This window comes from Phyllostomus hastatus, unplaced genomic scaffold (assembly GCF_019186645.2).
Source record: "Phyllostomus hastatus isolate PE091 unplaced genomic scaffold, TTU_PhHast_1.1 phas_scaffold_46, whole genome shotgun sequence".
NCBI classification, from domain to species: Eukaryota; Metazoa; Chordata; class Mammalia; order Chiroptera; family Phyllostomidae; genus Phyllostomus; species Phyllostomus hastatus.
The window spans coordinates 1,812,083-1,838,810 of record NW_025334032.1 but is presented as its reverse complement, the minus strand read 5'-3'; the positions used below and the strand labels follow the sequence as shown (position 1 = coordinate 1,838,810).

Below are 26,728 nucleotides of genomic sequence, written 5' to 3'. Positions count from 1 at the left end.
CTATAAACTAGGAATTGCTTTAGAAAATGGTGACATGGTAGAGAATAAAACAGTCAAAAACTCTATACTGATGGAGCTTTTTACATTTTTGGTGCATGAGCTCCTTCTAAAAGAAGGATTATAAATAAATAAATAAATAAATTTCCTAATAACTTGTTAAAACTATTAACAAAGATGAGTTGCTTTATTACAAAACTATTTACTTACAAGATATATTTAGAACTTAATCATCTGACTAGTGTAGTAGGGGTCTACATAACAGATCTTACTGCAACCTGAAAGGATTTAAACCATGTTACATTAAGTCACAAGCCAAAAGGTCTATTGTAATTTTAGTTCAAATGTGTACCTTGTCCTCCTTCACAGCTAAGACTTAATTGTAAATTTGTTTTGCCACCCAATTGTGGTAAGATGTTAACAATTAGTGAATCAGTGTTTAGAGTATATGAGTGTTTATTATAGTATTTTTGCAAAAATCTCGTAGGTTTGTAAATTTTCTAAATAAAATATCAAGGGAATAAAATCAAGTTGGTAACTTCTATCTCCAGGGTCCCAAGATGGTCCCAAGATACAAAGAACACAAACCGCAAATAGGTGGAAAACTTCTGAAGCAACTACTTGCTGAAATTGAGTGGGTATTTACACAAATCCTTTTTCTTTTCCCCATGATACCTTCCTTCACTTACAGCATATTGAATCATAGGCTGGAGCTTCTCTCTACCCATTTCTGTCTGGCTTCCTCACTTCTCAACTGTTTCCAAATATGGAATACATTTAGCTGTAAAAATCACCTATATTACTGAAATTTCTACAATAAAAATAACTGGCTGAGAGTCTGAGAGACTCTGGCTTCTTTGCTTTCATTGGAACAAATGTATATATACCTATAAAATATAACTTCTGACAATATTCTTTTCTGTAAAAATCCAATTGTTAAGATATAGTCAAGCAACTATGTAAATATAGCTATGACAGAAGAAATGATCAATTATTCTGGTTTTGGGGATGGTGACATTTCAGGAAACTAAAACTGCATTAAGCTAAATGCAACTAAAATCATGAGACACCACTTCTACCACTAGGGTAGCAATAATAACAATATATATACCAAAGGAACTGAAAGCAGGGAGTAAAACAGACAGTTGTATTCTAATGTTCATAACAGCATTATTCACAACACCCAAAAGGTAAAAACAATCCAAGTGTCCATCAACAGATAAATGAATGAAAAAAATGTGGTATATATGTACAATGGAATATTTATGCAACCATGAAAAGGAATGAAGTTCTGATACATGCTCCAACAAGGATGAACCTTGAAAACATTAGCAATATGATATAAGCCAGACACAAAAACACTTAAGTAACTATTTAACAATTAATAAGTTGGCATCTCCAGCTCGAAATCTTGAAAAAAGAAATTTTTATGATCTTTTAATTTAGGCACCTAACCTTTTGGTACAATCTAATTTTGTAGGGAGATTATATAATGGTCTGTTTGTTTATAAAAGATACCAGCCAGTCCTGGCCAGTGTGGCTCAGCTGGTTGGAGTGTTGTCCCTAAAAATCATGGGTTCAGTTCCTGGTCAGGATACATACCTAACTTGAGGGTTCAGTCCCATCAGGGTGTGTGCGAGAGGCAACCAATCGATGTTTCTCCCTGTCTCTCTCCCTTTCTTCCCCTCTCTCTAAAATCAGCATGTCCTCCAGTAAGAATTAAAAAAAAAAGATACCAGCCATCCAATGAGAGATGTTTTATGTATTCTCAACTAGTGGCTACTAATTTGCTAACTGTTGCTACTACTCAATATATTTAAATTAATACACTGGTTAGTACGAAAGTAATTTTTATTCTGTGATGACCAGGGCAGCACATGTAGCAAGCAATTAAAAACTGAAACAAGATAATTACAGAGGTGATTTGAAGTAATTTTCAACTTAACTGCAATGATTTTGAAGAAAATCATAATCAAATAGCAACAGGAGAAACAAAAGGACAGCTAAAAATGAGATATGCAAAGAGAAGGAAATGCACTGAGGATATATGCCTTACCTTATTTATCTTCTCCTTTGGGTGTGACAAGAGATTTGGGAAGTGTGACAGGACATCACAGTTGAGAACAACCTGGGTCTGCTCATCGGTGCCAGTCACTATATTGCCAACTGCTCTCAGTGCGGCTGTCTGGGGTGGGGATAAAATATTTTCTATAAATTTGTTTATGATGAAATGCATTCTGTACTATTTCAGAATTCTGAGAAAATGTAAAGGTGCAAGGGGTGAATGATTACCACTTACTGCATTCTTACACACTTCACACCCAATCTTGGTCACAGAACTAGAAACAATTTTAAACACTAGTTTTGTGAAAATGGAACTATATGGAAACATTGTATGGAAAAAGATTAAAAAATTCAAAATAAAAAGTAAAGGTCCATTTTTAACAGCTATTTTTATCTATTACTAAATCGGTCCCATCTGGAATGGACAGACATTTCCATCTAGAAAGTTACTTCTGCAGAAGTGGAATCAACAGATCTATCAACCACATACCCCTAATTAGAGTGAGGAGAAACTAGACAGAAAGAGAAGGAAAATGCACTTAGGATGATATGATATTGCAATTATCTTGAGAAAAGAAAACAAGTCTTGAACTAAATCAGTGGCTCTAGATACATAAGGAGAAGACAGATTTGAAGCTATATAATCAGAATTGCCAGGATTTTGTAATGGAGAGAAAATGAATGGAGGAATTCAAGGTTTCCTGCTTGGACTATGCAATCTGTCCACTGAAACGGGGTATAGGAAGAAGAGTAGTTTTGTGGGAGAAAATGATACCTATCATTTTTGTCTGGTTGAAATAATAATGGAATGCTTAAAGGAGTTATTAGAGGAATGTCTAAAGGCTGAAGGACAATTGGCTGCATGAGTCTGAAATGCAGCCAAGAATCTGGGAGAGACAAAGATTTGGAAATCAACAATATCAGGTTTAGTAAAATAGAATTATGGAAGATAGCTGCAAACAAACAGAACTAAAGCCTAGTTGTTCAAATTAATGGTTATAACAAACAATTTTATACAAGTAAGAAAACTTTTTAAATACTTACTTGAACTTTCACTTCTTGGTGGCTCAGAAGGGGCACAAGAAATGGTACAACCCCTGAATCAATAACCATCTGTATCTGCTCATTACCTCCATCTGTCAGGTATGACAGAGCCCAAACAGTATCTACAAGAATCTATAGGAAGTAGAAAAGAATTACTGGTTTATGTATTTGTTTGAATGCTTAAAATACGTAAGAGACCTCAGGGGTGGTAATATAAAAAGTAATTAAACTTCATGTTTGAACTTAGTTACTTATCCAATAAACCTATGAAGTAGTAGGTAACTCTTTCTCAATGCCTACCTCAGTTCATTCAGCACAAAAATGAGATACAGAAGTCTGGGACAACTTCTACCTCAACTTCTACAGTTATACATCAGATAGATGAATTTATTTATTTTTTATAGGAAATTTTTATTTATTTTTTTAAAAGATCTTATTTTCAGAGAGGGGAAGGGAGGGAGAAAGAGAAGGTGAAAAACATCAATGTGTGGTTGCCTCCCGCAGCACACCCCCACCCCGCCAGGGACCTGGCCCACAACCCAGTCATGTGCCCTAGACTGGGAATTGAACTGGTGACCCTTTGGGTCACAGGCTAGCACTCAATCCACTGAGCCACATCAGCCAGGGCCAGATAGATGAATTTAAAACCAGGCAGAAAAGTAATTCTCGCTCTCCCACAGATTGAGAACCTAATAATCACAAGGAAAAATTTTATATACAGAATGAAACCAATATACCATGCTGCCTCAAGTCTAGCAGAGACCTGAAAGATCATCTCTCTATGCTAGTGGTTTTCAAACATATCTAGCAATATAAATGATTTTTCAGATTAAAGTAAACAGATCAAACAAATGACTTGGCATTTTAACTTCATTTGGAAAATTATTTGCAAAGCTCTTGACAAATGTCCTCACTTAATGAGAGCATAGAGTATATATAAACATGCCCTGTACACATTTAATTTTGCAAATAATAAAAAAAATGAGGCTCAGATTTGTTGACTCATTCAAAGTCAAACAGCTTACACATAGCTCTCCTTGGTTGTCTTCAGAGAAATGTAAGCACGGGTCTTACCTCATATGAAATCTACCGATGTTTCCTGTTAGGGTCGTCCAAATTAAAGACACTCTTTTGTGCTAAAATAATAGCAACCACCTGCATTCAAATCTCTCCTTCAAAAAAGTGTATATATGAAAAAGAGCAAATAAAGCCATACAGATAGCTCACACTTTCAGCATTACTAAGAGTCAGAGAACACTACAAATTTCAAATTATTATAAAAAGAGAAAAAATTAAATTCAAACTTTTGTTTGAACCTCCTGCCCCAAGCCTGTTTGAAATGTCAGAGAAGAGGAGAGGGCTTAAAGGTAGCATATCCTAGTAAAACAATCCACATTAGTGGGACAGAGGCCACATGGCCCAAACAGTTTACAATACTTTCTATTTGTCCTTTATAGAAAAATTTGCTGACATCTTTACTAGAGGATGAACTTCACTCACTAAGATGACTGAGGGAAAGACTAACACAAATGTGAGGCTAAAAGTGGAAGAATAATTTATAAATGCATTTTGTTCTGAAAAAAAAAATATTGCAACTTCAAAAAAATGGGAAGACAGAAGCTCTGCCTGAGAGCTGAGCCCATCAACCACCCCACCCTAGATCTATAGATATGTGTATTGGCAAAGCCTGCCTACTACCCAGTCTAACAGCTAACAAGATTAAAATAAAATCAGAGGCTTATAACATAAAATCCAAAATGTGCAGGCTAAAACTGAAAATAACTCATTATACCAAGAACCAAGATCATCAACTCAAAGGGAGGAAAAAAACAGTCACCAAATGCTACACTAAGATGACAGAGGTACTGAAACTATCTGACAAGGATTTTAAAGTGACTATCATAAAAATGCTTCAGTGAGCAATTATGAACATGTGTGAAATAAATATGGAAGTTTCAGTAAAGAAATAGAAGATATCAAGAAGAACCAAAGGAAAGTTTAAAACTGAAAAATTCAGTAATTGAAATTTAAAACTCACTGGAAGGACTCAAGAGTAGAATATAAAGAGGGAAAAAAATTAACAAAACTCAAAGATAGACCGGTACAAATTATGCAATCTGAATGAAAGAAAAAACAAACAAGACTGCAGAGAAATAAGCAGTTCAGGGACTTGTAAGACAACAATGAAAGATGTAATATTTGTGTTATCAGAGTCTCAAAATGAGAGGTGGATCTGAAAAACACTTAAAGAAATATGACAGGAAATCTCCCCAATTTGGCAAAAGACATAAACCTATAGATACAAAAATGAGAGGATGAGGCCGGAGAAAAGAGAAAACAGAGTAAGCTCATCAACTGTTGCACAGGTAAAAGACAGGAGTTAGAAAATACCATTTAAGCTCTGGCCTGATGGTTCAGTTGGTTGGAGTGTCATCCTATACACCAAAAGGCTGTGGGTTTAATTCCCAGTCAGGATACATACCTAGGTTGTGGGTTTAATCCCTGGTTGGAGCACATACAAAAGGCAACTGATCAATGTTTCTCATATCAATGTCTCTCCTCTCTCCCTCCACCCCCTTCCTCTCTCTCTAAAATCAATAAAAACAAGCCCTGAGTGAGGATTAAAAAAAAACCCCAAAAACGCAACATTTAAAACGGTCAAAACAGAGAGTAAAAAAGGGCATTATAAAAGATATAAGTATAAAGGTAATATTACAACAAAACTAAACCTTTCTAAACACCAAGAGAAGTTTTAAAAAGAGAAAAGAAGTATACTCAATAGAAAATAAATGCACAAATTATTACATAAAATAACATGACAGTTAAAAACATATGAAACAATGTGAATGGATTTAGCTGACCTATAACAAGAAAAGGATGTTCAAATTGTCTCCAAAAAGAAAACCCACTCTATGGCACACCTAAAACAAAGTAATTCAGAAACACTAAAAATAAAGGAATGAGCAAAGAAATCCAAGTAAATAATAGGAAAATGGAGACTACAATCCTATTAGACAAGTTCAATTTAGGCTAAAAAGCATTACAAAGAACAAAGAAGGCTACTTTATAAAGCTAAATTTCATAATTTACAATGAAGGTATAACAGTTATAAATCCCTATTCACCAAATAACCCTACAAACACCACACAAAGAAGAAATTAAAAAGATGTAAAGAAATATATAAAAATATACTAATAGATTTTTGCACATTACTATCAGTGTGAGGGAGGTCAAGTAGACAAAAAATGAGGATATACATCTTATAAATGTATAGGCATACCTTGTTTTGTTATGCTTTGCAGGTATTGCCATTGACCCCAAGAAAGAAGATACCTACCAAGAAGGGCTCATGGTAGTTAACTGGGCTCAAATTTAAAAACGGAGCATAGTAGCTGTTTGCAAACAGGGGCCTCACACACAAGCCACACCTCAGGGAGAAGCCTGCACTGAACTGCCTGCCTTCTACACTGAGCTACTTTTTGGACTGTGTTCTTGCCATCCGAGCCAGACCTTACATGAGTTCCTAGAACTGCATTTCAACCAACGGGACTGAGAGTTTCCCCATCCTATTAGTCATGCAGCTATATCCTTATTTGCATCTTTACTGACCAATCAGGACAATGTATTTGGACCAGTCAAACTGAAGATTTTGAATCCTCTTCTGCATGAGGATGGATCATTCAGGGACCAGGTGCAGGGAGTTGTCTATATAGAACAGTTCCCCTCTGCCTGGAGGAGGACGCTTTCCCTATCCACCCAAGATTGAAGATTGTGTTTCCTGGCTGCAGACTGGAGCAGAACTGTCTAGCTAGAGAATTTCCTCACTCACTCAAGGGCCACCTCACAGCCATGTTGTTCCACAACTATACTAATTTATAATTGAACTCTAACAATATTGAGCTGTTCCACAGCCATGCTGTATTATAATTGAGCTGTTTATACTGAATTAACTTTCCTTCTTCACTACACCCCAAATTGGGGATTCTTGTTGGCAGTGAATTAATGCCAATTACCATTGACATCACATGGCACCCAACATGGTGTACTGAAGCAATGACCAGATCTCCTGATGCCATCCTAAAATCAAAGCATCTGGCACCTGCACAAACCCCTTGTGCTTAAGTTGTCTTCCCAGTGGTGCATGAAGGTCTTGAGTAAGTCCTTTCAGATCCAACATCCCCCAGACTTGTTGAGATCTTGGAGAATTTATTTGGTTTAGGTATGGGACCCTCATCTGGTGACCTCAGTTCATTAGTTTGTACTGGGAGGACCCATTCATGTGATTTAATTTTGGTGCCTAGAAGGAGTATCTCTCCGTTGCATTTGGTATCAGGGAGGGTATTTTCCAGGGAGGTCTTTCCTCTGCCCCATTCAGTACCAAGGAGAGTATCCTCCAAATTGGTAATAAGCCTTGTCCATAAAGTTAGTGGGGATGTCAGGATGCTTTCACAAGGAGAGATACATGTAGGAATGCTCATCCTTAACAGGCACTGGGAGGGGAGGAGACACTGTCTATAAGAGGAGTGCAAAATGCCTAACCCATGCTCTAAAATTTTCATGCTAATCAACTACCTCCTGGTGGCAACAGAGTAATGTACAAAAACTGCAGTCCAGAGAACTGTGATTGGCTAGGCCTCTAGACAAAAATCATGCCAGATAATCTCAAGCTTTTTTGGCCAAGATGGGGTTCCTTTAAAACCCCAAAGCTTGTCTATTTGCACATTCAATTAGAACAAAAATACTGTACCTCCCAGAAAGAGTGGGAAGCCTTTAAAAAAACATTGGTCTAAAATAAAATCATGAGGCTACTATTGAATCCTTTAGGGAAAAAAAAATCTAAATTGTGTAAACATCTTAAAAAATTAGAAAAGGAAACTTGTGCTTGCAAAACTGGATCCCTCATTTACCAGCACCCCTCGCCTGCATCCTGCCTAGCCGCTGCATCTTTCCTTTTCCTCCCCCATCTTCTATGTCTCCAGATGTGCAGCAGCCATCTTTTGCTCAGGCTTTACCTCTAGAGCCCTCTTTGTCTCTGAAGCCACCAAAAAATCTGTCCCTTTTAACTCAGGCCTTTAGGAGCCACTCTCTTTACTTTTTGAGTTTTCCAAATTCACTGTACACTGTTGCTTTCCATTTGCTTTTGTTTGTGTTTGTCGATAAGCCCACCTTAAGGAGAAACTTTAAAATAGGATCTCAAACCTCTTGGAGACAACAGAATGCAATTTTGATTTTAAAAACAGCTTTAAAGGAATTCTTATAGCATGCAAAAACTTTGGCCATCTAAACAAAACCTCAACTTTGTCCATCTGCCAGAAAACATATATGGATCCATAATTTTTGTATAATTTTTGAATTTTGTATTGTGCTGTCTGGTTATATCTGTCTATGCATGTTAAAGATAAGATCTATTTCTACTGCTAGACTGTATTGCCAAAATAGATTTGTTAATTCAAATTTATATTATAAAAAGACCCCATTCAACTGTGTTAAAACAAATGAGTACTTACATACATTAGAGATAACAGAATCTAACACAATTATTTTTCCAGTGCATATGATCTAGGATTAATCTTTAGTAAATAAAAACTAGCTTAAGGATGTTAGTTTAATTAAGAAGGGCATGCAGTTGTCTACTATGCTGCCAGCTTTGGGGCTAGCAAACAAGATGGGAAACAAAGGTAAGTTTGGACACCTGAGCTTGTCATTTTGAAAGGCTAGAGGAACACAAAATGACTCATATTAAGATCAAGACGCTCTCAATAAATCCTAATTAGGATGTTATGGTAATGAAAAATGATTGCATATCCAGAATAACGTGTTTGGTAAAAGAAGGTATGAAGAATGCAAATACATTTTTATTGAAGGAAAAGAAAATAATTTTGTCCTAAAGGGATTATTTCTAGTTTATGAAGGATCAGATGTCTATGGAATGTCTAAGGATGTTAACTTCACACATGCTTCAGATACAGCTAGAGATGAACCAAGTGACAGCGGCATACTTACACTTAACGCTTACATGCTTAAAAGGTAATTCACTAGACTTGGGGTGCTCAAATCCTGCACATTCCAAAGAAAGGATCGGCCCTTGATCAGCTCCTTCGAGATAACCTGAGCCCTTGGATTATCCTGCCTGATAACACTGTATACCTAAGACTTGGGTCCAGACAGAGAGCTTATGCTAACAATGTGATTTTATGGTGAACACTTCCTTCTGTTTGCCTTAGGCCTTGGGCCACACTGTATCACTTTGACCTCTGCGAGGGGATCAGAACTAAGTAGCTAAAGTCAGTCACTGAGGCTATTCATGCCTTATGTGAATGACCACTAGTAAAACTCTGGGCACCAAAGTTCAGAAGCTTCTGGTTGGCAATACTTCATATGTGCTGTCACACATGTTTGCTGAGAGAATAAAGTGCTGTCCTTACAACTCCACTGAGAGAGGATAACTGGAAGCTTGCATTGGTTTCTCCTAAACCCTACCCTATATGCCTTTTGCCTTTATTAATTTTTGAAGCTGCATCTTTTTGCTGAGATAAACCATAAGTATGAATGTGACAGCTTTTCAGTTATTAATTCTAGTAAATCCCTGAACTTGAAGGTCGTCTTGGGAACCCCAATACACATATCACCAAGTGTCAATAACAACCAAGCCTTAGCATATAACCAATTTACTACAATTGATTAAGTTCATTTGTAAGCAGTAAAATAGGCTAGATTGGTATTAACTGTTCAGTAACACTCAAAATTGCCTAGGCATTTCAAGCTATGGATGGACAACTTGAAAAAGGGCAGGAAAACCAAATTCTACAGAATCACTGCAATTGTAAATAAACTTTAAAAAGCAAAATGACTAGAAAGCAAATGAACACAGATTGATCTGAATCAGTCCAAATTTCTTATCTATTACTCAGGGTCAATATTTAATTGTTCTAATGTCACATAGGCATATAGAAGTCCATAAACTACTTTTATCTCCACACCCCAACCCAGCTTTTCCAGCATTCTCTTAAGTCATTGTCTCATAAATTAAGTCATTCTTGCTGTTTTATACCTCTCCCTGCTGCTACTCTTGTTTTCTGTTGTGTCCTACCCTAAAACCCAAGTTAGAAAGCTTGGTATTATTCCTAATTCTTTCCTTCTCTCACCACCCAAAACAAACCCAGCAAATTTATCATCTAAATATTTCTCAGGTCTTCCCTTGTCCTTTTATTCCTAATGTCTAAGCTCTAGTACTGCTCCTAATATTCTTTTACCCATACCACAAAATCACCACCTTCTGTCTTCCCAGCTCCAGTTTCCCCCAAAATCTACACACCACCTAGCAGTATGAGTTATCAATCCAAAATACAAATCAGACCATTATCCTCTGGCTCCCTATCAGCTACATAAAAAGGATAAATGGTTCTTAAGGTGGTATACAATACCCTGCATAATCCAAACCTTGCTAAATTTGTCTTATTTTTTCCCTACACTTTGTTGCATAATTTATGCTTCCTTCTGTTTTGCATATTCCTCTTCCCTTGCTGTTGCTGTTCAAATGCAGAGAATTCCTTAGATTTCAATTTTTGCCCTTTTTCTGAATCCTACTTGATGTCCATACTTTTATTAATCCCTTAAATACTGATAAATTTCAAATCTGGATTGCTTTTCATGTATGGAAACATAGCTATGGAGGAACAAGTAAATCAGAATCAATGTGTCTGTCCTACAATGAACTCATCATCCTTCCCTACCAGTTTCATCATTTTTCTTTGTTTCTTTTGATGGATGGTTCATGGTATTATTATCTCTTCAAATTGCTAAATTAGAGATCAAACTAATTTTTATTTTTCCTTATCTTCGATCTTTTCCTCTTAAAGTTCTATTCACTTTATCTCTTTCTCCCAAATGAAGCAAGGCAAAGTGTTATTCTTCCATGGAGTAAACCAATGGGTAAATTTCATTGAATATAGAATTGAGTCTAGCTTTGATCTGGCTTCTATTATTCCAATTAAGATATCTTTCTGATTTGTTGTATGTTTGTATAATCTTATCTTTGTTTATATACACGTAATGCATGTGTGTGCCAGAATTGTGTGATTTATCATTGGGATAAAATAAAATACATCTGGAGATACTTCTGGCCAAGATGGAGGTGTAGGTAGACATGCTGTGCTTCCTTCCACAACCAAAAGAAGAACAACAACACATGTAAAAACAAAAAACAACCAGAACTGACAGAAAATTGAACTGTATGGAAGTCCGACAACCAAGGAGTTAAAGAAAAAACATTCATCCAGACCAGTAGGAGGCTAGAGGACAGGGGTGAGCAAGGCAGTGGCTGGCAGAATGGGCGGGCCCACATTTACGTGGGGAAAAACTGGGAGGACAAACTGGGAAGTAAGACAGACCATGCAACCCAGAGGGGTCCAGTGTGGGGAAATAAAGCCTCAAAGCCTCTGAATGAACACAACTGTGGGAGTTGAGGCAGCAGCAGGAGAAACTCCCAGCCTCACAGGAGAGTTCATTGGAGAGACCCACAGGGCCTTAGAATGTACACAAACCCACCCACCTGGGAATCAGCACCAAGAAGGCCCCAATTTGCTTGTGGGTAGCAGAAGAAGTGACTTAAAACTGGCAGAGAGTGGAGCAAGTGGCACTGTTCCCTCTCAGATCTCTCCATGACATACAGCGTCACGACACAGCCACGTGGGTTGCCCTGCCCTGGTGAACACCTCAGGCTCTGTCCCTTACTACATAACAGGTGTGCAGAGACAAAAAAAAAAAAGAGTCCCCAATGAAAGAACAGATCAAAGCTCCAGAAAATATACAAGTAAGTGACAAAGAGATAGCCAACCTATCAGAAGCACAATTCAAAACACTGGTTATCAGGATGCTCCAGGAACTCACTGGGTACTTCAATAGCATTAAATACCCAGGCAGCAATGAAGGTTGCATTATGTGAAATAAAGAAAAATCTACAGGGAAGCAAGAGTAACAGGAAGGAAACCAGGACTCCAGTCAAGGGTTTGGAATTGAAGAAAGAAACATTCAACTAGAACAGAATGAAGAAACAAGAATTCAAAACAATGAGGAGAGGCTTAGAAACCTCCAGGACATCTTTAAACATTCCAGCATCTGAATTATAGGGGCGCCAGAAGAAGAGGAAGACCAAGAAATTGAAAACTTATTTGAAAAAATAATGAAGGAGAACTTCCCCAATCTGACAAAGGAAACAGACTTCTAGGAAGTCCAGGAAGCCCACAGAGTCCCACAGAAGTTGGACCCAAGGAAGCATACACCAAGGCACATCATAATTACATTACCCAAGATTAAAATGAAGGAAAGAATCTTAAAAGCAGCAAGAGAAAAGGAGACAGTTCCCTACAAAGGAGTGCCCATAAGACTGTCAGCTGATTTCTCAAATGAAACCTTATAGGCAAGAAGGGGCTGGAAAGAAGTATTCCAAGTCTTGGAATTCATGACTTGTATTCCAAGTCATGAAAGGCAAGGGCCTACATCCAAAATTATTCTATCCAGCAAAACTATCATTTAGAATGGAAGGGCAGATAAAGTGCTTCCCAGATAAGGTAAAGTTAAAGGAGTTCAACATCACCAAGCCCTTATTATGTGAAATGTTAAAGGGATTTATCTAAGAAAAAGATAAAAAAATATAAACAGTGAAATGACAACAAACTCACAGCTATTAACATCTGAACATACAAAAACAAAAATGAAAACTAAGCAAACAACTGGAACAGGAATAGAATAACAGAAATGGAGATCACATGGAGGGTTATCAGTGGGGGAGTGGGAGGGAAGAGAGAGGGAAAAGGTACAGAGAATAAGTAGCATAAATGGTGGGTAGAAAATAGGGGGAGATTAAGAATAGTATAGGAAATGTAGAAACTTAAGAACTTACATGTTTGACACATGGACATGAACTAAAGGGGGAGAATGTGGGTGGGAGGGCATGTGCAGGGTGGAGGAGAATAAAAGGGGGAAATTGGACAACTGTAATAGCATCATCAATAAAATGTGTTTAAAAAACTAAAAAAAATAAAATATATCTTTGCTAACACTTCTTGAGGCAGCATAGTTCATAAACAAATACTGGACCACATTTCTCTAGTCTGTTTTAGTATATTAAGCTCTTAGGAAGTAATCTTTTAAAGATAACTGAAATATCTATTTACTTGTGACACATTAGCCTGAAATGTAAATATTAAGTGAAATACTTTTAGTTATATGCTAGCGCATTTTCAAAATGAATAGAAAAGTGACTTAGCAAAAAGTCATAAAATAATAGATATTATAAAAGGAGGCAAAATTATACAAAAAATGGATTTGTTGTCATCGAATGTGAAATTTAGCTCTATGCTTTCTGACAGTGAAGATTAAAAGAGAAAAAACATAAAATATCTAATATTTCTATTAAGACTTTTCTTCAGCACTTATGAAATTGATTGTAGGTAAATAAAATCTTCTACCATCCGTTGGTTGTGTTTACTGAGAAGCCAGGGGTATTAAAGAGCAAATTACTGTAGTTATATTTGTCAAGTTTAACAAACACTCAGAGATTATTCCCCTAAAGCTATAACTTTGCCATGAATTATGGGCTCAAAAATAAAGAAGACCCTGCTCTCTAAGACCTCAACATTAGAAGCAGATAAAAAAAAGTGAAAGTAATTCACTTTTGTCAATGACTGTTGGACTTCCAGCCATGGTGGAGGCATAAGTACATACACTGTGCCTCCCTGTGCAACAAAAAGAAAGACAACAACAAATTTAAAAACAGAAAACAACCAGAACTGCCAGAAAATCGGACTGTATAGAAGTCAAACAACCAAGGAGTTAAAGAAGAAACATTCATCCAAAACAGTAGGAGAGGTGAAGAGGGGCAGAGAGGACTCATGGCAAGGAGGTGGCTGGTGGAGCAGGAGGTCTCTCATTCACCTGCAGATAAACCAGGAGGAACAACTGGAGAGCAAGACAGATTGTGCAACCCAGGGTTCCGGTGTGGGGAAATAAAGCTTCAAAACCTCTGACTGAAAAAACCTTTGGGGGGTCGCAGCAGCAGGAGAAACTCCCAGCCTTACAGGAGAAGTTATTGCAGAGACCCACAGGGTCCTAGAACATACACATACCCACCCACCCAGGAATCAGCACCAGAAGGGCCCAACTGGCTTGTGGGTAGTGGAGGAAGTGACTAGAAGCCCACCAAGAGCTGAGCAAGTGGCATTGTTCCCTCTCAGACCCCGCCCCCACATACAGCACCACAATGCAGTAACATGGGTTGCCCCAACCTGGCGAATACCTAAGGCTCCACTCCTTACTACGTAACAGGCATGCAGAGACAAAAAAAAAAAAAAGGCTGAAATGAAAGAATAGGTCAAAGCTTCTGAAAATATACAACTAAAGGACAAAGAGATAGCCAACCTATCAGATGCAGAGTTTGAAGCATTGGTAATCAGGATACTCACAAAAAATGGTTGAGTATGGTCTTAAAATAGAGGAAAACATGAAAGCTATGAAAAGTAAAATAAAGGAAAATATACAGGGAACCACCAGTGATGGGAAGGAAACCAGGACTCAAATAAACGATTTGGAGCAGAAGGAAGAAATAAACATTCATCCAGAACAGAATGAAGGAACAAAAAATTCAAAAAAATGAGAAGAGTCTTAGGAACCTCCAGGACATGTTTAAATGTTCTGACACCCAACTCATAGGGGTACCAGAAGGAGAAGAGGAAGACCAAGAAATTGAAAACTTATTCAAAAAATTATGCTGGAAAATTTCCCTGGAAATTGACTTCAAGGAAGTCCAGGAAGCTCGGAGAATCCCAAAGAAGTTGGACCCAAAGAGGAACACACCAAAGCACATCATAATTACGTTACTCAAGATTAAAGATAAGAAGAGAATCTTAAAAGCAGCAAGAAAGGAGACAGTTTCTACAAAGGAGTGCCTATAAGACTATCAGAAGATTTCTCAAAAGAAGCCTTACAGGCAAGAAGGGGCTGGAAAGAAGTATTCCAAGTCATAAAAGGCAAGGATCTATATCCAAGATTACTGTATTCAGCAAAGCTATTATTTAGAATGGAAGAGCAGATAAAACGCTTCCCAGATAAGGTCAAGTTAAAGGAGTTCAGCATCACCAAGCCCTTATATGAAATGCCAAAGGGAAAAGATAAAAAATATAAACAGTAAAATGACAACAAACTTACAACTATCAACAACCAAACCTAAGAGCTAAAACAAACTAATCAAACAACTAGAACAGAAATAGAATCAAAGAAATGGAGATCACAAGGAGGGTTATCAGTTGGGAGGGGGTGGAATGGGGGAAAAGGTACAAGGAATAAGTAGCATAAATAGTAGGTACAATTGGACAGGAGGAGTTAAGATAGTACAGGAAATGTAGAAGCCAAAGAACTTATACGTATGATCCATGGACATGACCTAAGGTGGGCAGGAATGTGGGTGGGAGGGGGTGTGCAGGGCGGAGGGGAATAAAGGAGGGGAAATGGGACAACTGCAATAGCATAATCAATAATATATATTTTTAAAAAATGACAATAAGCAACACAATAAAAGATTTCATAATATAGAGTATCACTTTGTAATTAGTAATTAAATCAACAGTAATCTAAAAAAAAAAGACTGTCTATGCTGAATCTATTTCTATAGTTTCCTTTACCTTTACTACTACCCTTATGAGATGTTCATATTCTCCTATTTTACAAATAAGAATATTGAAACTCAGTAATGTAAAACAATCTATCCAAGTTCATACAATGATGAATAAGTGTCACAGATGAGAACTGAAGCCAGGTGAAAGGCCTATGCTCTTTCATACCATGACCACATAAACATACAGTATTGTGTGAAAACAAACAGGAGGGCAAAGTTAAACAGGGAAATAACCAAAATGCTAGATTATGGAAGCACATATTCTCTGTAGCAACTAGAAAGCTTCACTAAAAAAATAACATTTGAAATAAGCATTATAAGGAGAAGGATGATGGTAGAAGTGCTGACAGAGGTGACAAAGATAATTGTTAACACTTTTTATTGAGGGTTTGAAACATGTCAGGCATTGTTATAAGTACTTTTCATATGTTAACTCGTTTATTCTTTACAAAAATCCTATGAGATTGGTACTTACATAATTTCCATCTTACAAATGTGGAAAAAAAGAGGCAAGACAGGAATTTGTCTAAAATCATATAACTAGGATAAGTAAGATTTTTTCAAGTTGAAAAAGTCATTTCAGAAACATGAGGAAAGGTATTCAGGACTCAATAATACATGGAAGGTTTGGAGAACACAGGTAGTTAATAATCCAATGCACTGGTTAAGAAGTTAAATTGCAGGTGTTTTTGAATCTCACTTTAAAGAGTTTGGGCTTTACCTCGATGTATAACCATCTGTTAACGGTCATAACTTATAAGAGGTATGGTATGGTGTGTGTGGAATAAGGAAAACTGAATGTAGGTAGGCCTATTTTGTTATTATAGTAGGTTTAAGGAGGTTAATGAAGGAATGAACTAGAAGCAGTAATGGTTAGGAGAGGCTATCATAAAGCATGGAACTAAATTTGACATTCAATAGCAACAGATACATTTTAAAAAATGTTTTACGTCCTCTCTTTTATATTTATTATCTTATATGTCTTTTCCATGCATTTTGAAAATAGCCTAGCATATAATTAAAAATGTTTCACTTAATATTTATGACACTTTAAGTTAATATATCATAAATAAAAAGTTACTTCAGTTATCTTTAAAAGATTCCTTCCTAAGAGCTTAATGTACTAACACAAACTAGAGAAATGTGGTCCAGTGTTTGTTTATGAACTACACTGTCTCTCGAGAAATGTTAGCAAAGATCTATTTTTTTAAAAATCTCAATGATAAATCACATAATTCATAACACATAAACACACACAAAGATAGGATTATAAAAACATAAACATAAAATAAATTAGAAAGAGATCTTAGATGGAACAATAAAAGCCAGATCAATGCTAGATAGACTCAATTCTAGATTCAATGAAATTTACTCATTGTTTTACTCTATGAAAGAATTAACACTTTGCCTTGCAAGATTTAGGAGAATTTGCAGATTGGCTAATAAAAGCATTTACCAGAATGTGTATAGTAAACACTTAACTAAATCTTATATAATACACAATTCATCTGAAAATGTATTTGCATTTAAAACTGGACGAGATATTCTTCAATATTATACCTCAAAAGGTTGCAGCCTGGGAGGCAGTGTGGTTTCATGGAAAATACACCAGATTTGTCATAAGAAGATGTGTTTTGAGTATCAATTTTGACCCTTACAATCTCTGCAACTTTTAAACAAGTCACTTAATATTTCTCTGAGGCTCAGTTTCTTATTGTGTAAAATGGAGACAATGATATTGTCTAGCCCACCTACTATAAGAATCAAATGAGATTTAAAAAATATGAGATGCTTTATAAAATTTTTATCACTTAATACTTAAAACACTAGAGATAATGGTACAGATAAATAAACTACATATGTGATATTTTCTCATTTTGCTGTCTGGATAGTTTAAGCTATAAACTTCATTTAACCTTATTTCTAACAACAACTTATACATTGTGGAAATTTGACAAGTTAGTAAGATATATGTTGACATTCATTAAAATCCCAAAGAATAAATGACTCTTCTTGTTTCGTCAGGAGCAAAATCCTAAATCTAAGCTGCTTTACTTACGTTTATGTCTGTATGGTATATGAGGACACATAATGCTGGCAAAATCTGAGGAAAGAAGATAAACAATACACTAGAGTTGATGAATATATCTTTATAAAAATAAATAACTGATACACAAAGCAGTAAATACTATTTTCAGGGTAAGAAAGACAATATTAAATTTGTTTGACTGTTAGAAAAATGGAAATTTGATCAATTCAATCTGGAAAACCAAAATTATATTTCAGATGACCAATTAATATATACAAATACATCTGGCAGAGATTAATGTACCTTAAGGGAAAAACATTTATTTTCAATAACTTTTTTTATGACATATAATGTCAAGTGAAAAGAATGGAGATGCAAGTACACAGTGTAGCTATTTTTAAAAAGTTACTTTTAAAAACTGCTATCATCCTCTCACTTACCTGCTTACAGTAAAAATAAGATTTTATTTAATAAGCTACTTGAGTGAAATTATCAAATTAAAGTTTTTAAGCTTAGATTTAGTTAAGAAAATTATAACCAGTACAAAGTATAAAGTTTGTTTGTTAAATTCAGGCCTTACAGATCTTTATTTTATTTTTTTCAAATCTGAGATGGGAATCACACTAAATACTCTTTCCATAGTGGCAAAAGGTAGCACAAGCCAGCAAAAAATCAACTGTGAAGATTCATAATCAATATTTCTCTACACAGCCAAATGATTAAAGGTTATTAAGATTTTTTAAAACTTAAATACTCAAATCGTTTATAAATTAGATGTAAAGTTTTTACTTGTTTTAATTATAGATCTAATACTAAATATGACACATTTAAGGACACTACTTTTGTTAGTAATCAGAAAAATTTCAATTAGACTTAACACAAATTCATGTAAGAATATTTGCATATAATAAGTATACTAGTTTTATCTGTATCAATCCCTTATTTTTTAGTGTTAAATCACTAATGCAATGTAGTAATAAAACTTTAAGATTTTATTTTTTTTTTCATTTCTCTGAATTGTTAATATTTTATTTTTATGAAAATAGTCATAAAAAATAAGAATTAGGGTAGACTGACATTCTTTCAGGTCAAAAATTTTTTAATGGAAGTCAAAAATTAAAGACATATTACTTTAAAATCTCATACCTGCAATGAAATCAGTATATGCATTATCACATTCCCTGTGCATGAAAAATCTAAAGCATAAACATAGGGAAAATATACCATCTGGCCTTTGCAATCTTCATTTACCTCCTGAACTGTCTCCATAGGCGGTGGGGGGTCCTTATTCCTGCAGAGATTGACAATGACCCATGTGACGTTCCGAAGGAAGGTGATGGGAATGGAGGGATTGATGAAGGACAGAAGAGGTTTGACAACTCCCAGTGATATGACATAATCTCTACATTGAGGACCATCACCTACAGAAATGAAAATTGTTTTTAAAAAAAATTACATTCAGGATGAGAAAGTCTGAAATGTATGCAATGGCTCATGTTGGGACATTGATGTTCTATGTTTCCTCACCATTAGTCAAGGGCATCAAGAGTTGCTATTTCTCCAGACTTTGATCTGGGGTGGGGATACAGATTTAACCTACCAATCTTGACAGTAAATTGCATACCTGTTTCAAAGAGGTACCATTTTAAATGAGTATTTATGAGGCAAAAAGATAGTCAACCCATGTTAAAATTAGAGGAAACATAGTGAGTCATGGCTATGCCAATGTAGGAAAAAAGTTAAGTAAGATTCTTAATTGAAGTCTTTCCAAACATAAATGCAACTTACCTATAATGTTTCCCAATGCCCATACAGCTTGCTCACAAACATTCTGATGTGGTGAATGGAGAAGTCTCAGAAAGAGAGGCACAGCATCTATTTTAAAAAAAAGCTAATATTTAGACTGCAAAATGGTGAAGAGTTTATAGATTTTTAAGCCTAAATAAGCTGGTGAACCTGTCACTCTATAGTTGCCGATTGAATGGAACAAATGGGGCAAATACTTTTAACCTGAAAATGATCAATTTTAGTATTTCCATTTTAGTATAGATCATTTAGTATTTCTAGTAATGTTCAAGTAACACGCCTAATTAACAGCATATAAAAGTTGCTTTTAAATCATAAAAACAAGCAGCAGCAATTTTTCTTATAATGCATTAAAAAAAGAAAGAGTTCCTACACCAAATGCATAATCTTAGAATATAATATTTTAGTCAATGTAATCCAAATTGCTGATATGGGATTAACTAAAGAACTGGTTATTCCTAAATTAGGCCTACCTTATATTTTAAAAGAATACATCACTACAATCCTCACTCTTTACATAACTTTCACATTAACTCAAATTCTAAAGCACTCGTATAATAGTCATCCCAGGTATCAATAGAAAACTAAGCATAAGCCAGATCACTTTTTCATAAATTTCAGTCAGTTGTGTATGTACTATCTCTAGGATTTTTTGCTGTATCTCTGCACTACCTGTATTATTTCCTTCATATTTAAATTAAAGTTGACTCATACCTTTAACAGCTTTATTGAGATATAATTTATGTATAATTTATCTAAGTGTACAAGTCAATGGTTTTTAGTATTTATAGAGTTGTATAGCTATCAACACAATCTAATTTTACATTTCCATCACCCTCAAAAGAAATCCGGTACCCATAGCAGTCTTGCTGCCTATTTCCCCAGCCCCAGGCAACCTTGTAATCTGCTTTCTTTTTCCATAGATTTTCCTATTCTAAACATTTCATATAGCTAAAATTGTATAATATGTTTTCTGTGTGTGCTTGGCTTCTTTCACCTAGCATAAGGATTTTAAGGTTCATCCATGTTATAGCATGTAACCATACTTCATCTTTTTTACTGCTGAATAGTATTCAACTGTGTACCACATTTTATCTACTCATTATCTAATGGATATTGGGATTATTTCCATTAGAAATAATGGAAATAATTTCCATTTTGGGGCTATTATGAGTAATGCTGCTGCAAACATAGTGTACAAGTCTTTGTGTGGACATGTTTCCCATCTCTTGGTTCCATCTAGTAGTGGAACTGCTGTGCCATATGGTAATTCTATGATTAACCTTTTGAGATAATCTGTTTTTCCAAAAAGGCTGCACCATTTTATATTCTTGCCAGAAATGTATGAGGGTTTCAATTCACTTACATTTGTAATTTAATTAACTTTATTTTTCACCTTTATAAATAGAAGGCCCGTATCACTTACCACAAACAGAAAATAATGAAAAAATTAAAAATGAAAACAAAACACTGCTTTAAGTTATACCTACTAGTCTCTACTAAAAGTCTTAGTCTAAAATCTCTTTCCATTCTGTTATAACTAACATCTAAGGGGAAACTGTCTCTTAAACATTGTCAAAATATCTAAAAAAGAAAACTAAAAAAGAATAGTATTCTCACTACCTGATTCAATGTAACTTGTTGCTATATCATATATGACTTAACATCATCTTGAATACTACCTAAAGTCAGTTTAGTGTTCCACATTTTTGTCAAAAAACATTTGTCAGTCTTATCAACACATTAATAACAGCTATCCCATCTTGAGGTAGGCATACTTTTAAAAATATGTATGTTACAACAAGCTAAAATGCATAAGCCACTCAGAACCTTTGAGTTATCAGAAACAGAAATTTAAAACCTGCTATTAGGAGATGGTCTCTACCTAAAAAAATAAATGTCTATTCACATTTTAGTACCCACAATTAAAATTATTTAATGACCAATTAATGATACCTATGGGAAAGATGATAATCATCAAAAGTAGCTTATTAAATTCAACAGTTTTAAAATGTTACAATATAAAATTACAAAACTCTATTTTCTTTATTTTTTTAAAAAAGGCAAGCAAATAAGGAAGCTAATTTACTTACTAGACTGTACAACAGCTTGAGTCTGGGCAGAAGTTCCAGATGCTATATTAGTTAATGCCCAAGCAGCTTCAAACTGTAATGAAGGACTGGAAAAATAAATAAATAAAGATGTTTAGGCATAGAACTTCCACTTAAATTTATGATCTGCAGATCTATATCACTGTCCTTTATCTTGCCCTTGATTTTCACCTGGTGATATCCAACTGCTTGTTGCAAAGCTCTACCGGAATGTTTCATTGGCTCCCAAAGTCAGTCACTATGAACATACTTTTTTATATCACTGCTAGTTGCAATATTTAGCTAGTCATTATTTTTTTCTTTGACTCATTCCTTTTCCACAAACATCTAATCAATAAGCCCTGTTAATTTTACCTCCTAAATATTTCTTATATTTATAGCATCACTTCTAATATCAATCTGCTAGTTGAGGCCCTCATTATCTCACTTGAATCACTGCCAAAGGCTCTGGAGACTGGTCTTAAAGATAGGATCCCATGTAACTCCATACCATCTTTAGACACTGGAGATTAATATAAGACACTTATAATAATAGGCTGCTTAATTTTGCTGAGAGGACGAGATCATTATAATTTGAAATAATGAAACCTCACAAAGGAAAAACAGCTAGCTTTTCAAATATGAATAATAAAAGACACTGATAGGTGGAAATACAAATAAAAGTGTCATGGGTGAATTATCATGATGAGAGCTGACGCCAAGGAAGCATGCAAAAATATAACAGGGGATGAAACTGGAAGGGTAGGTTACCTAAAAGTGTGTGTGCCTGTGTGTGTGTTTGTGTGTGTTGATGGAGTGGGAGTGAGGAGGGAAGAGGACTCAAATCCCAAGCTTCAGAACTTGAAATTTTTCCTATAGACATACCAAATATAAAGTGCAACTGAAAAAAGAAGACAATGTTGGAGTCCATGGTGTGCAGAATGAATTTTAAAAGGTCAAAGGCTGATGTAGGAGAGACCTGTTAAAAGGGAATTACCTACACTAAGTTAGGATAAATAGCAGAAAGAATAGAAATTCCTTTAAACACAATACCAAGGTGGGAGGTGGTGGTAGTGAGCAAAAACAAAGGACAGCCAAAGAATAGGGATGTAGAAAAACCCTGTAGTTGTTGAAGGAAGAAAGTGAGGTTGTTAGCAACAAAAGTTTAGAGAAATCCAAGTATGAAAAGGTTTAAGGAGAATAAATATCAGAGATACAACAAGCACTGAGGTTAAAGAGATGGAACAGATGAGAAAAGGGAGTAGAAGGCAAGAACCGCATAGTGAATTTTGGCAAAAGGCAGGGAATTGGAGTATCAGAGGCAGAGAAGAAGTAGAAGAAAAAGATCAAAGATGATGAGACAGTATATGCTGTCCAGAATGGAAGAAGAAAAGGTTATTAAGCTAGACTAAGTAGTTTGGCAAAATACTGGGAAATGAGGGCCTTAAATAAAAAAACAGAAAGTTGTAAAAAATCAAATTACAAAACCAGGTAAAGTCTCAGAAGACATCATTTGAAAAACAAGAGAAGATATAAAAAATGAATAATAAGTGCAAGAATAAATAAGAAATTAACATTTATTATAAGCTTGATATTGCTGAGTTTTGTGTACATTATTTCTATAACTCACAACCAATTAATTTTTAGTTTATTTAAAAAAATTCAATGAATTTTAATTTTCCAAATATGTTCAGAAAGCACCCTCTGGCAACAAAACACAGTTGACTAATCCATTTATGACAGCCCCACCCCCAGCCAATAGACTAGCTGTATGTGCTATGAGGTAGCAAAGATCTGTGGAGACGGTACTCTCAAGGTCTAAGCATTCCCTCTTTGCATGAAGAGTGAGAATAACTAGAAAGGACACAGTCACCTTTCATTATTTCATCAACCATTCATAGTATTTTAAATGCCTAATTTCAGTTGAAAACATTACCAATATTTTCTTGAAAGATAATCCTATCTTCCAAGTAGCAGATGCTAACAACTTCAATCCCAAACAATAATTTGCAGTCCTAAACCATGCTTTTTGAAAACAATTCCAGCAGTCTGTGCAGGATTTATTCCATCATTGGTAATAATTGTGCTTCCTGCTGCAGAAACCATAAATTCTGCTGCTGCAAACTTTAAGGCTGCTGTGTGTTTTCAGGAACATTGAGTACTTTATATGGCATGCCTGGATCTGACATGAGTGTGACCTTAAAAAAAAACCTTTGACAAGGTGGAGCTGGTTTGTACAGAGAACCTAAGACAACTATTCCCAGTAACCTTACTTCTCTGTGTTACTGGGTAGAGCAAACATGACCTAATTTATTTTCTACCATCACATTTTGGGTATATTTATTTTTACAATTTGCTTTCTTTTTAGTTTTAAATTCCTTTTTATTAAATTTATTGAAGTAACATTAAACAAAATTGTATGGGTTTAAGGTGCACAGTTCTAAAACACATAATCTGTACACTGCATTGTGCCCACTACTCCAAGTCAAGTCTCTGTCCATCACCATTTACCCACGCTATCTCTTCCTCCCTCTCCCCCCACCAGCCCTCCACTGGTAATCACCAATGACATTGTTTTCCAAGTCCATGATTTTTTCTCTTGCATGCTCAATCCCTCCATTCTCTCCCACACAGTCCTCCCCTGCCCCCAATGGCTGTCAACCTGCTCTGTATCTATGAGTTTGTCACTATTTTGCTTGCTAGTTCATTTTATTCACTAGATTCTACATATGAATGAAATTATATCATACTTATCTTTCTCTGACTGGCTTGTTTCATTTAAGAAAATGCTCTCTAGGTCCATCCATGCTGTCACAAAGGGTAAGTAAAATTTATTTCTTTTTAATGGCCAAGCAGTATTTCATTGCATAAATGTACCACTGCTTTTTTATCTACTCATCTACTGATGGATGCTTGTGCTGCTTCCAAATCTTGGCCATAGAAAACAACGCTGAAATAAGCATAGGGGTGCATATAATCTTCTGACTTAACGTTTTGGGTTTCTTCAAATAAATTCCTAAAAGTGGAAATGCTGGATCATAAGGTAATCCCATTTTTAATTTTCTGAGGTAGCTCCATACTGCTTTCCAGAGTGGCTATACCAGCAGAAGGAAAGTAGGAACTCCTACCCTTTGTGACAGCATGGATGGATATGCAGAGCACTATGCTAAGTGAAATAAGCCAGGTGGTGAAAAACAAATACCATATGATCTCACCTAATCAACAAAATAAACAACCAAGCAAAATAGAACCAGAGACACTAAAATTAAGAACAAACTGACAGTAACCAGAGGGGAGGTGGGAGGGGATAATGAGGGGAAAGAGGGAAGGGCTGTCAGGAACATGTATAAAGAACATATGGACAAAGTCAAAGGGGGGTAGATTAAGGGTGGGAAGTAAGGATGGCTGGGGTGGGAAGGAGTGGTGGGGGGAAAATGGAGACAACTGTACTTGAACAATAATAAAAAATGTGAAAAATACATAAAATGCAAAAACAGAGTGGCTACACAAATTTGCATTCCTATCAACAGTGCACAAATGTTCCCTTTTCTCCACATCCTCACAACACTTGTTGGTTGATTTTTCTTTTTTTAAGCCCTCACCCAAGGACACTTTGTCATTGCTTTTTTTAGAGAGAAAGGAAGGGGTAGAGAGAGAGAAACATCGATGTGAGAAACACATCAATCTGTTGCCTCCTGTACACACGCTGACCAAGGGGATTGAACCCACAACCTTTTGGTTCACAGGATAACACTCCCACTTTGCCACACCAGCCAGGGCTGATTTATTGATGATAGCCACTCTGATACGTGTGAGGTGATACCTTGTTGTAATTTTAATTTGCATTTCTCTGATGATTAGTGACATTGAGCATCTTTTCATATATGTATTGGCCATCTGTATGTCCTGTTTGGAGAAGTGTCCTTTCAGGACATTTGTCCATTTTGGGTAGTTTATTTTTTGGTGTTGAGCTGTACAAGTTCCTTAAATATTTTAGATTTAAGCCTTCATTAGATGTAACACTGGTGAAATGTTCTCCCATTCAGTGGGTTGTCTTTTCATTTTGTTGATGGTATCCCTTGCTGTGCAAAAACTTTTTAGTTTAATGTAGTCCCATTTAAAAATTTTTTTCTTTCCCTTGCCTGAGGTGATGTGAGAAAAAGCATTGCTACAAGAAACATCCAAAATGTTCTGGCAAAGATGGAAGTGTAGGTAGAAACACTTCACTTCCTCGCACAACCAGAAGAAAGATGATAACTAATTTAAAAACAATAAACAACCAGAACTTCCAGAAAGTCAAACTGCGTGAAACTCTGACAACCAAGGAGTCAAAGAAATATTCATCCAGAACAGTAGGAGAGGTGGGAGATGAGCAGCCAGTTGGGGAGGAATCATGGTAAGGTGGCTGACAACGTGGGTGAGGTGAGGGCTGGCAACTGGGAAACTAAAGACTTAAAACCTCCAGCCAAAAAATCCTGTGGGGGTCGCAAAAGCAAAAGAAACTCCCAGTCTCAATGGAGAGTTAATTGGAAAGCGAGGAGAGAGCTGAATGAGTGAGCAGAATTGTTCCCTCTCTGACACCTCCCTCACAGACAGTGTCACAATACAGTAAAGAGGGTTAAGTCAACTTGGTGAATACCTAAGGCTCTGCCCCTTGCAACATAACAGGTACACTGAGAGAAAGAAATATGGCCCAAATGAAAGAACAGATCAAAACTCCAGAAAAAGAGCTAAGCTTCGAGGAGATAGGTAACCTATCTGATGCAGATTTCAAAGCACTGGTAATCAGAATGCTCACAGAATTGATTGAGTATAGAGGGGCTCCATCCATAGGGCCACCCCCCAACCCCAGGCCACCACTGATGAGAATAACTCTACCAAGACATGATCTGCTTGGGGAGGAAAGGTGGCCGACCTCTCCAAGGAGAAGGGCCAGGAGCCTGTTCCTCAATGGCCTTTTATTGGGTTTATTTGCACAGGAATACACAGCATATATGTAAAGGTCAATCACTGTCAGGCAGTGATGAT

The 26,728-nt window shown here is 36.0% G+C and overlaps 1 protein-coding gene across 2 annotated transcripts in view; it reads right to left on the bottom strand.

Moving 5' to 3' along the window:
* KPNA3 (karyopherin subunit alpha 3) overlaps nt 1-26,728 on the bottom strand; it is a 119,345-nt gene that overhangs the window by 11,020 nt on the left and 81,597 nt on the right. For both annotated transcript variants that reach the window (XM_045821545.1, XM_045821544.1), the window contains exons 7-12: nt 21,704-21,789; nt 19,593-19,679; nt 19,056-19,225; nt 17,835-17,879; nt 3,106-3,237; nt 2,054-2,182 (exon numbers count right to left, since the gene is read on the bottom strand). In XM_045821545.1, the coding sequence (XP_045677501.1) occupies nt 2,054-2,182; nt 3,106-3,237; nt 17,835-17,879; nt 19,056-19,225; nt 19,593-19,679; nt 21,704-21,789 (649 nt within the window). The remainder of the gene's footprint in view (nt 1-2,053; nt 2,183-3,105; nt 3,238-17,834; nt 17,880-19,055; nt 19,226-19,592; nt 19,680-21,703; nt 21,790-26,728) is intronic.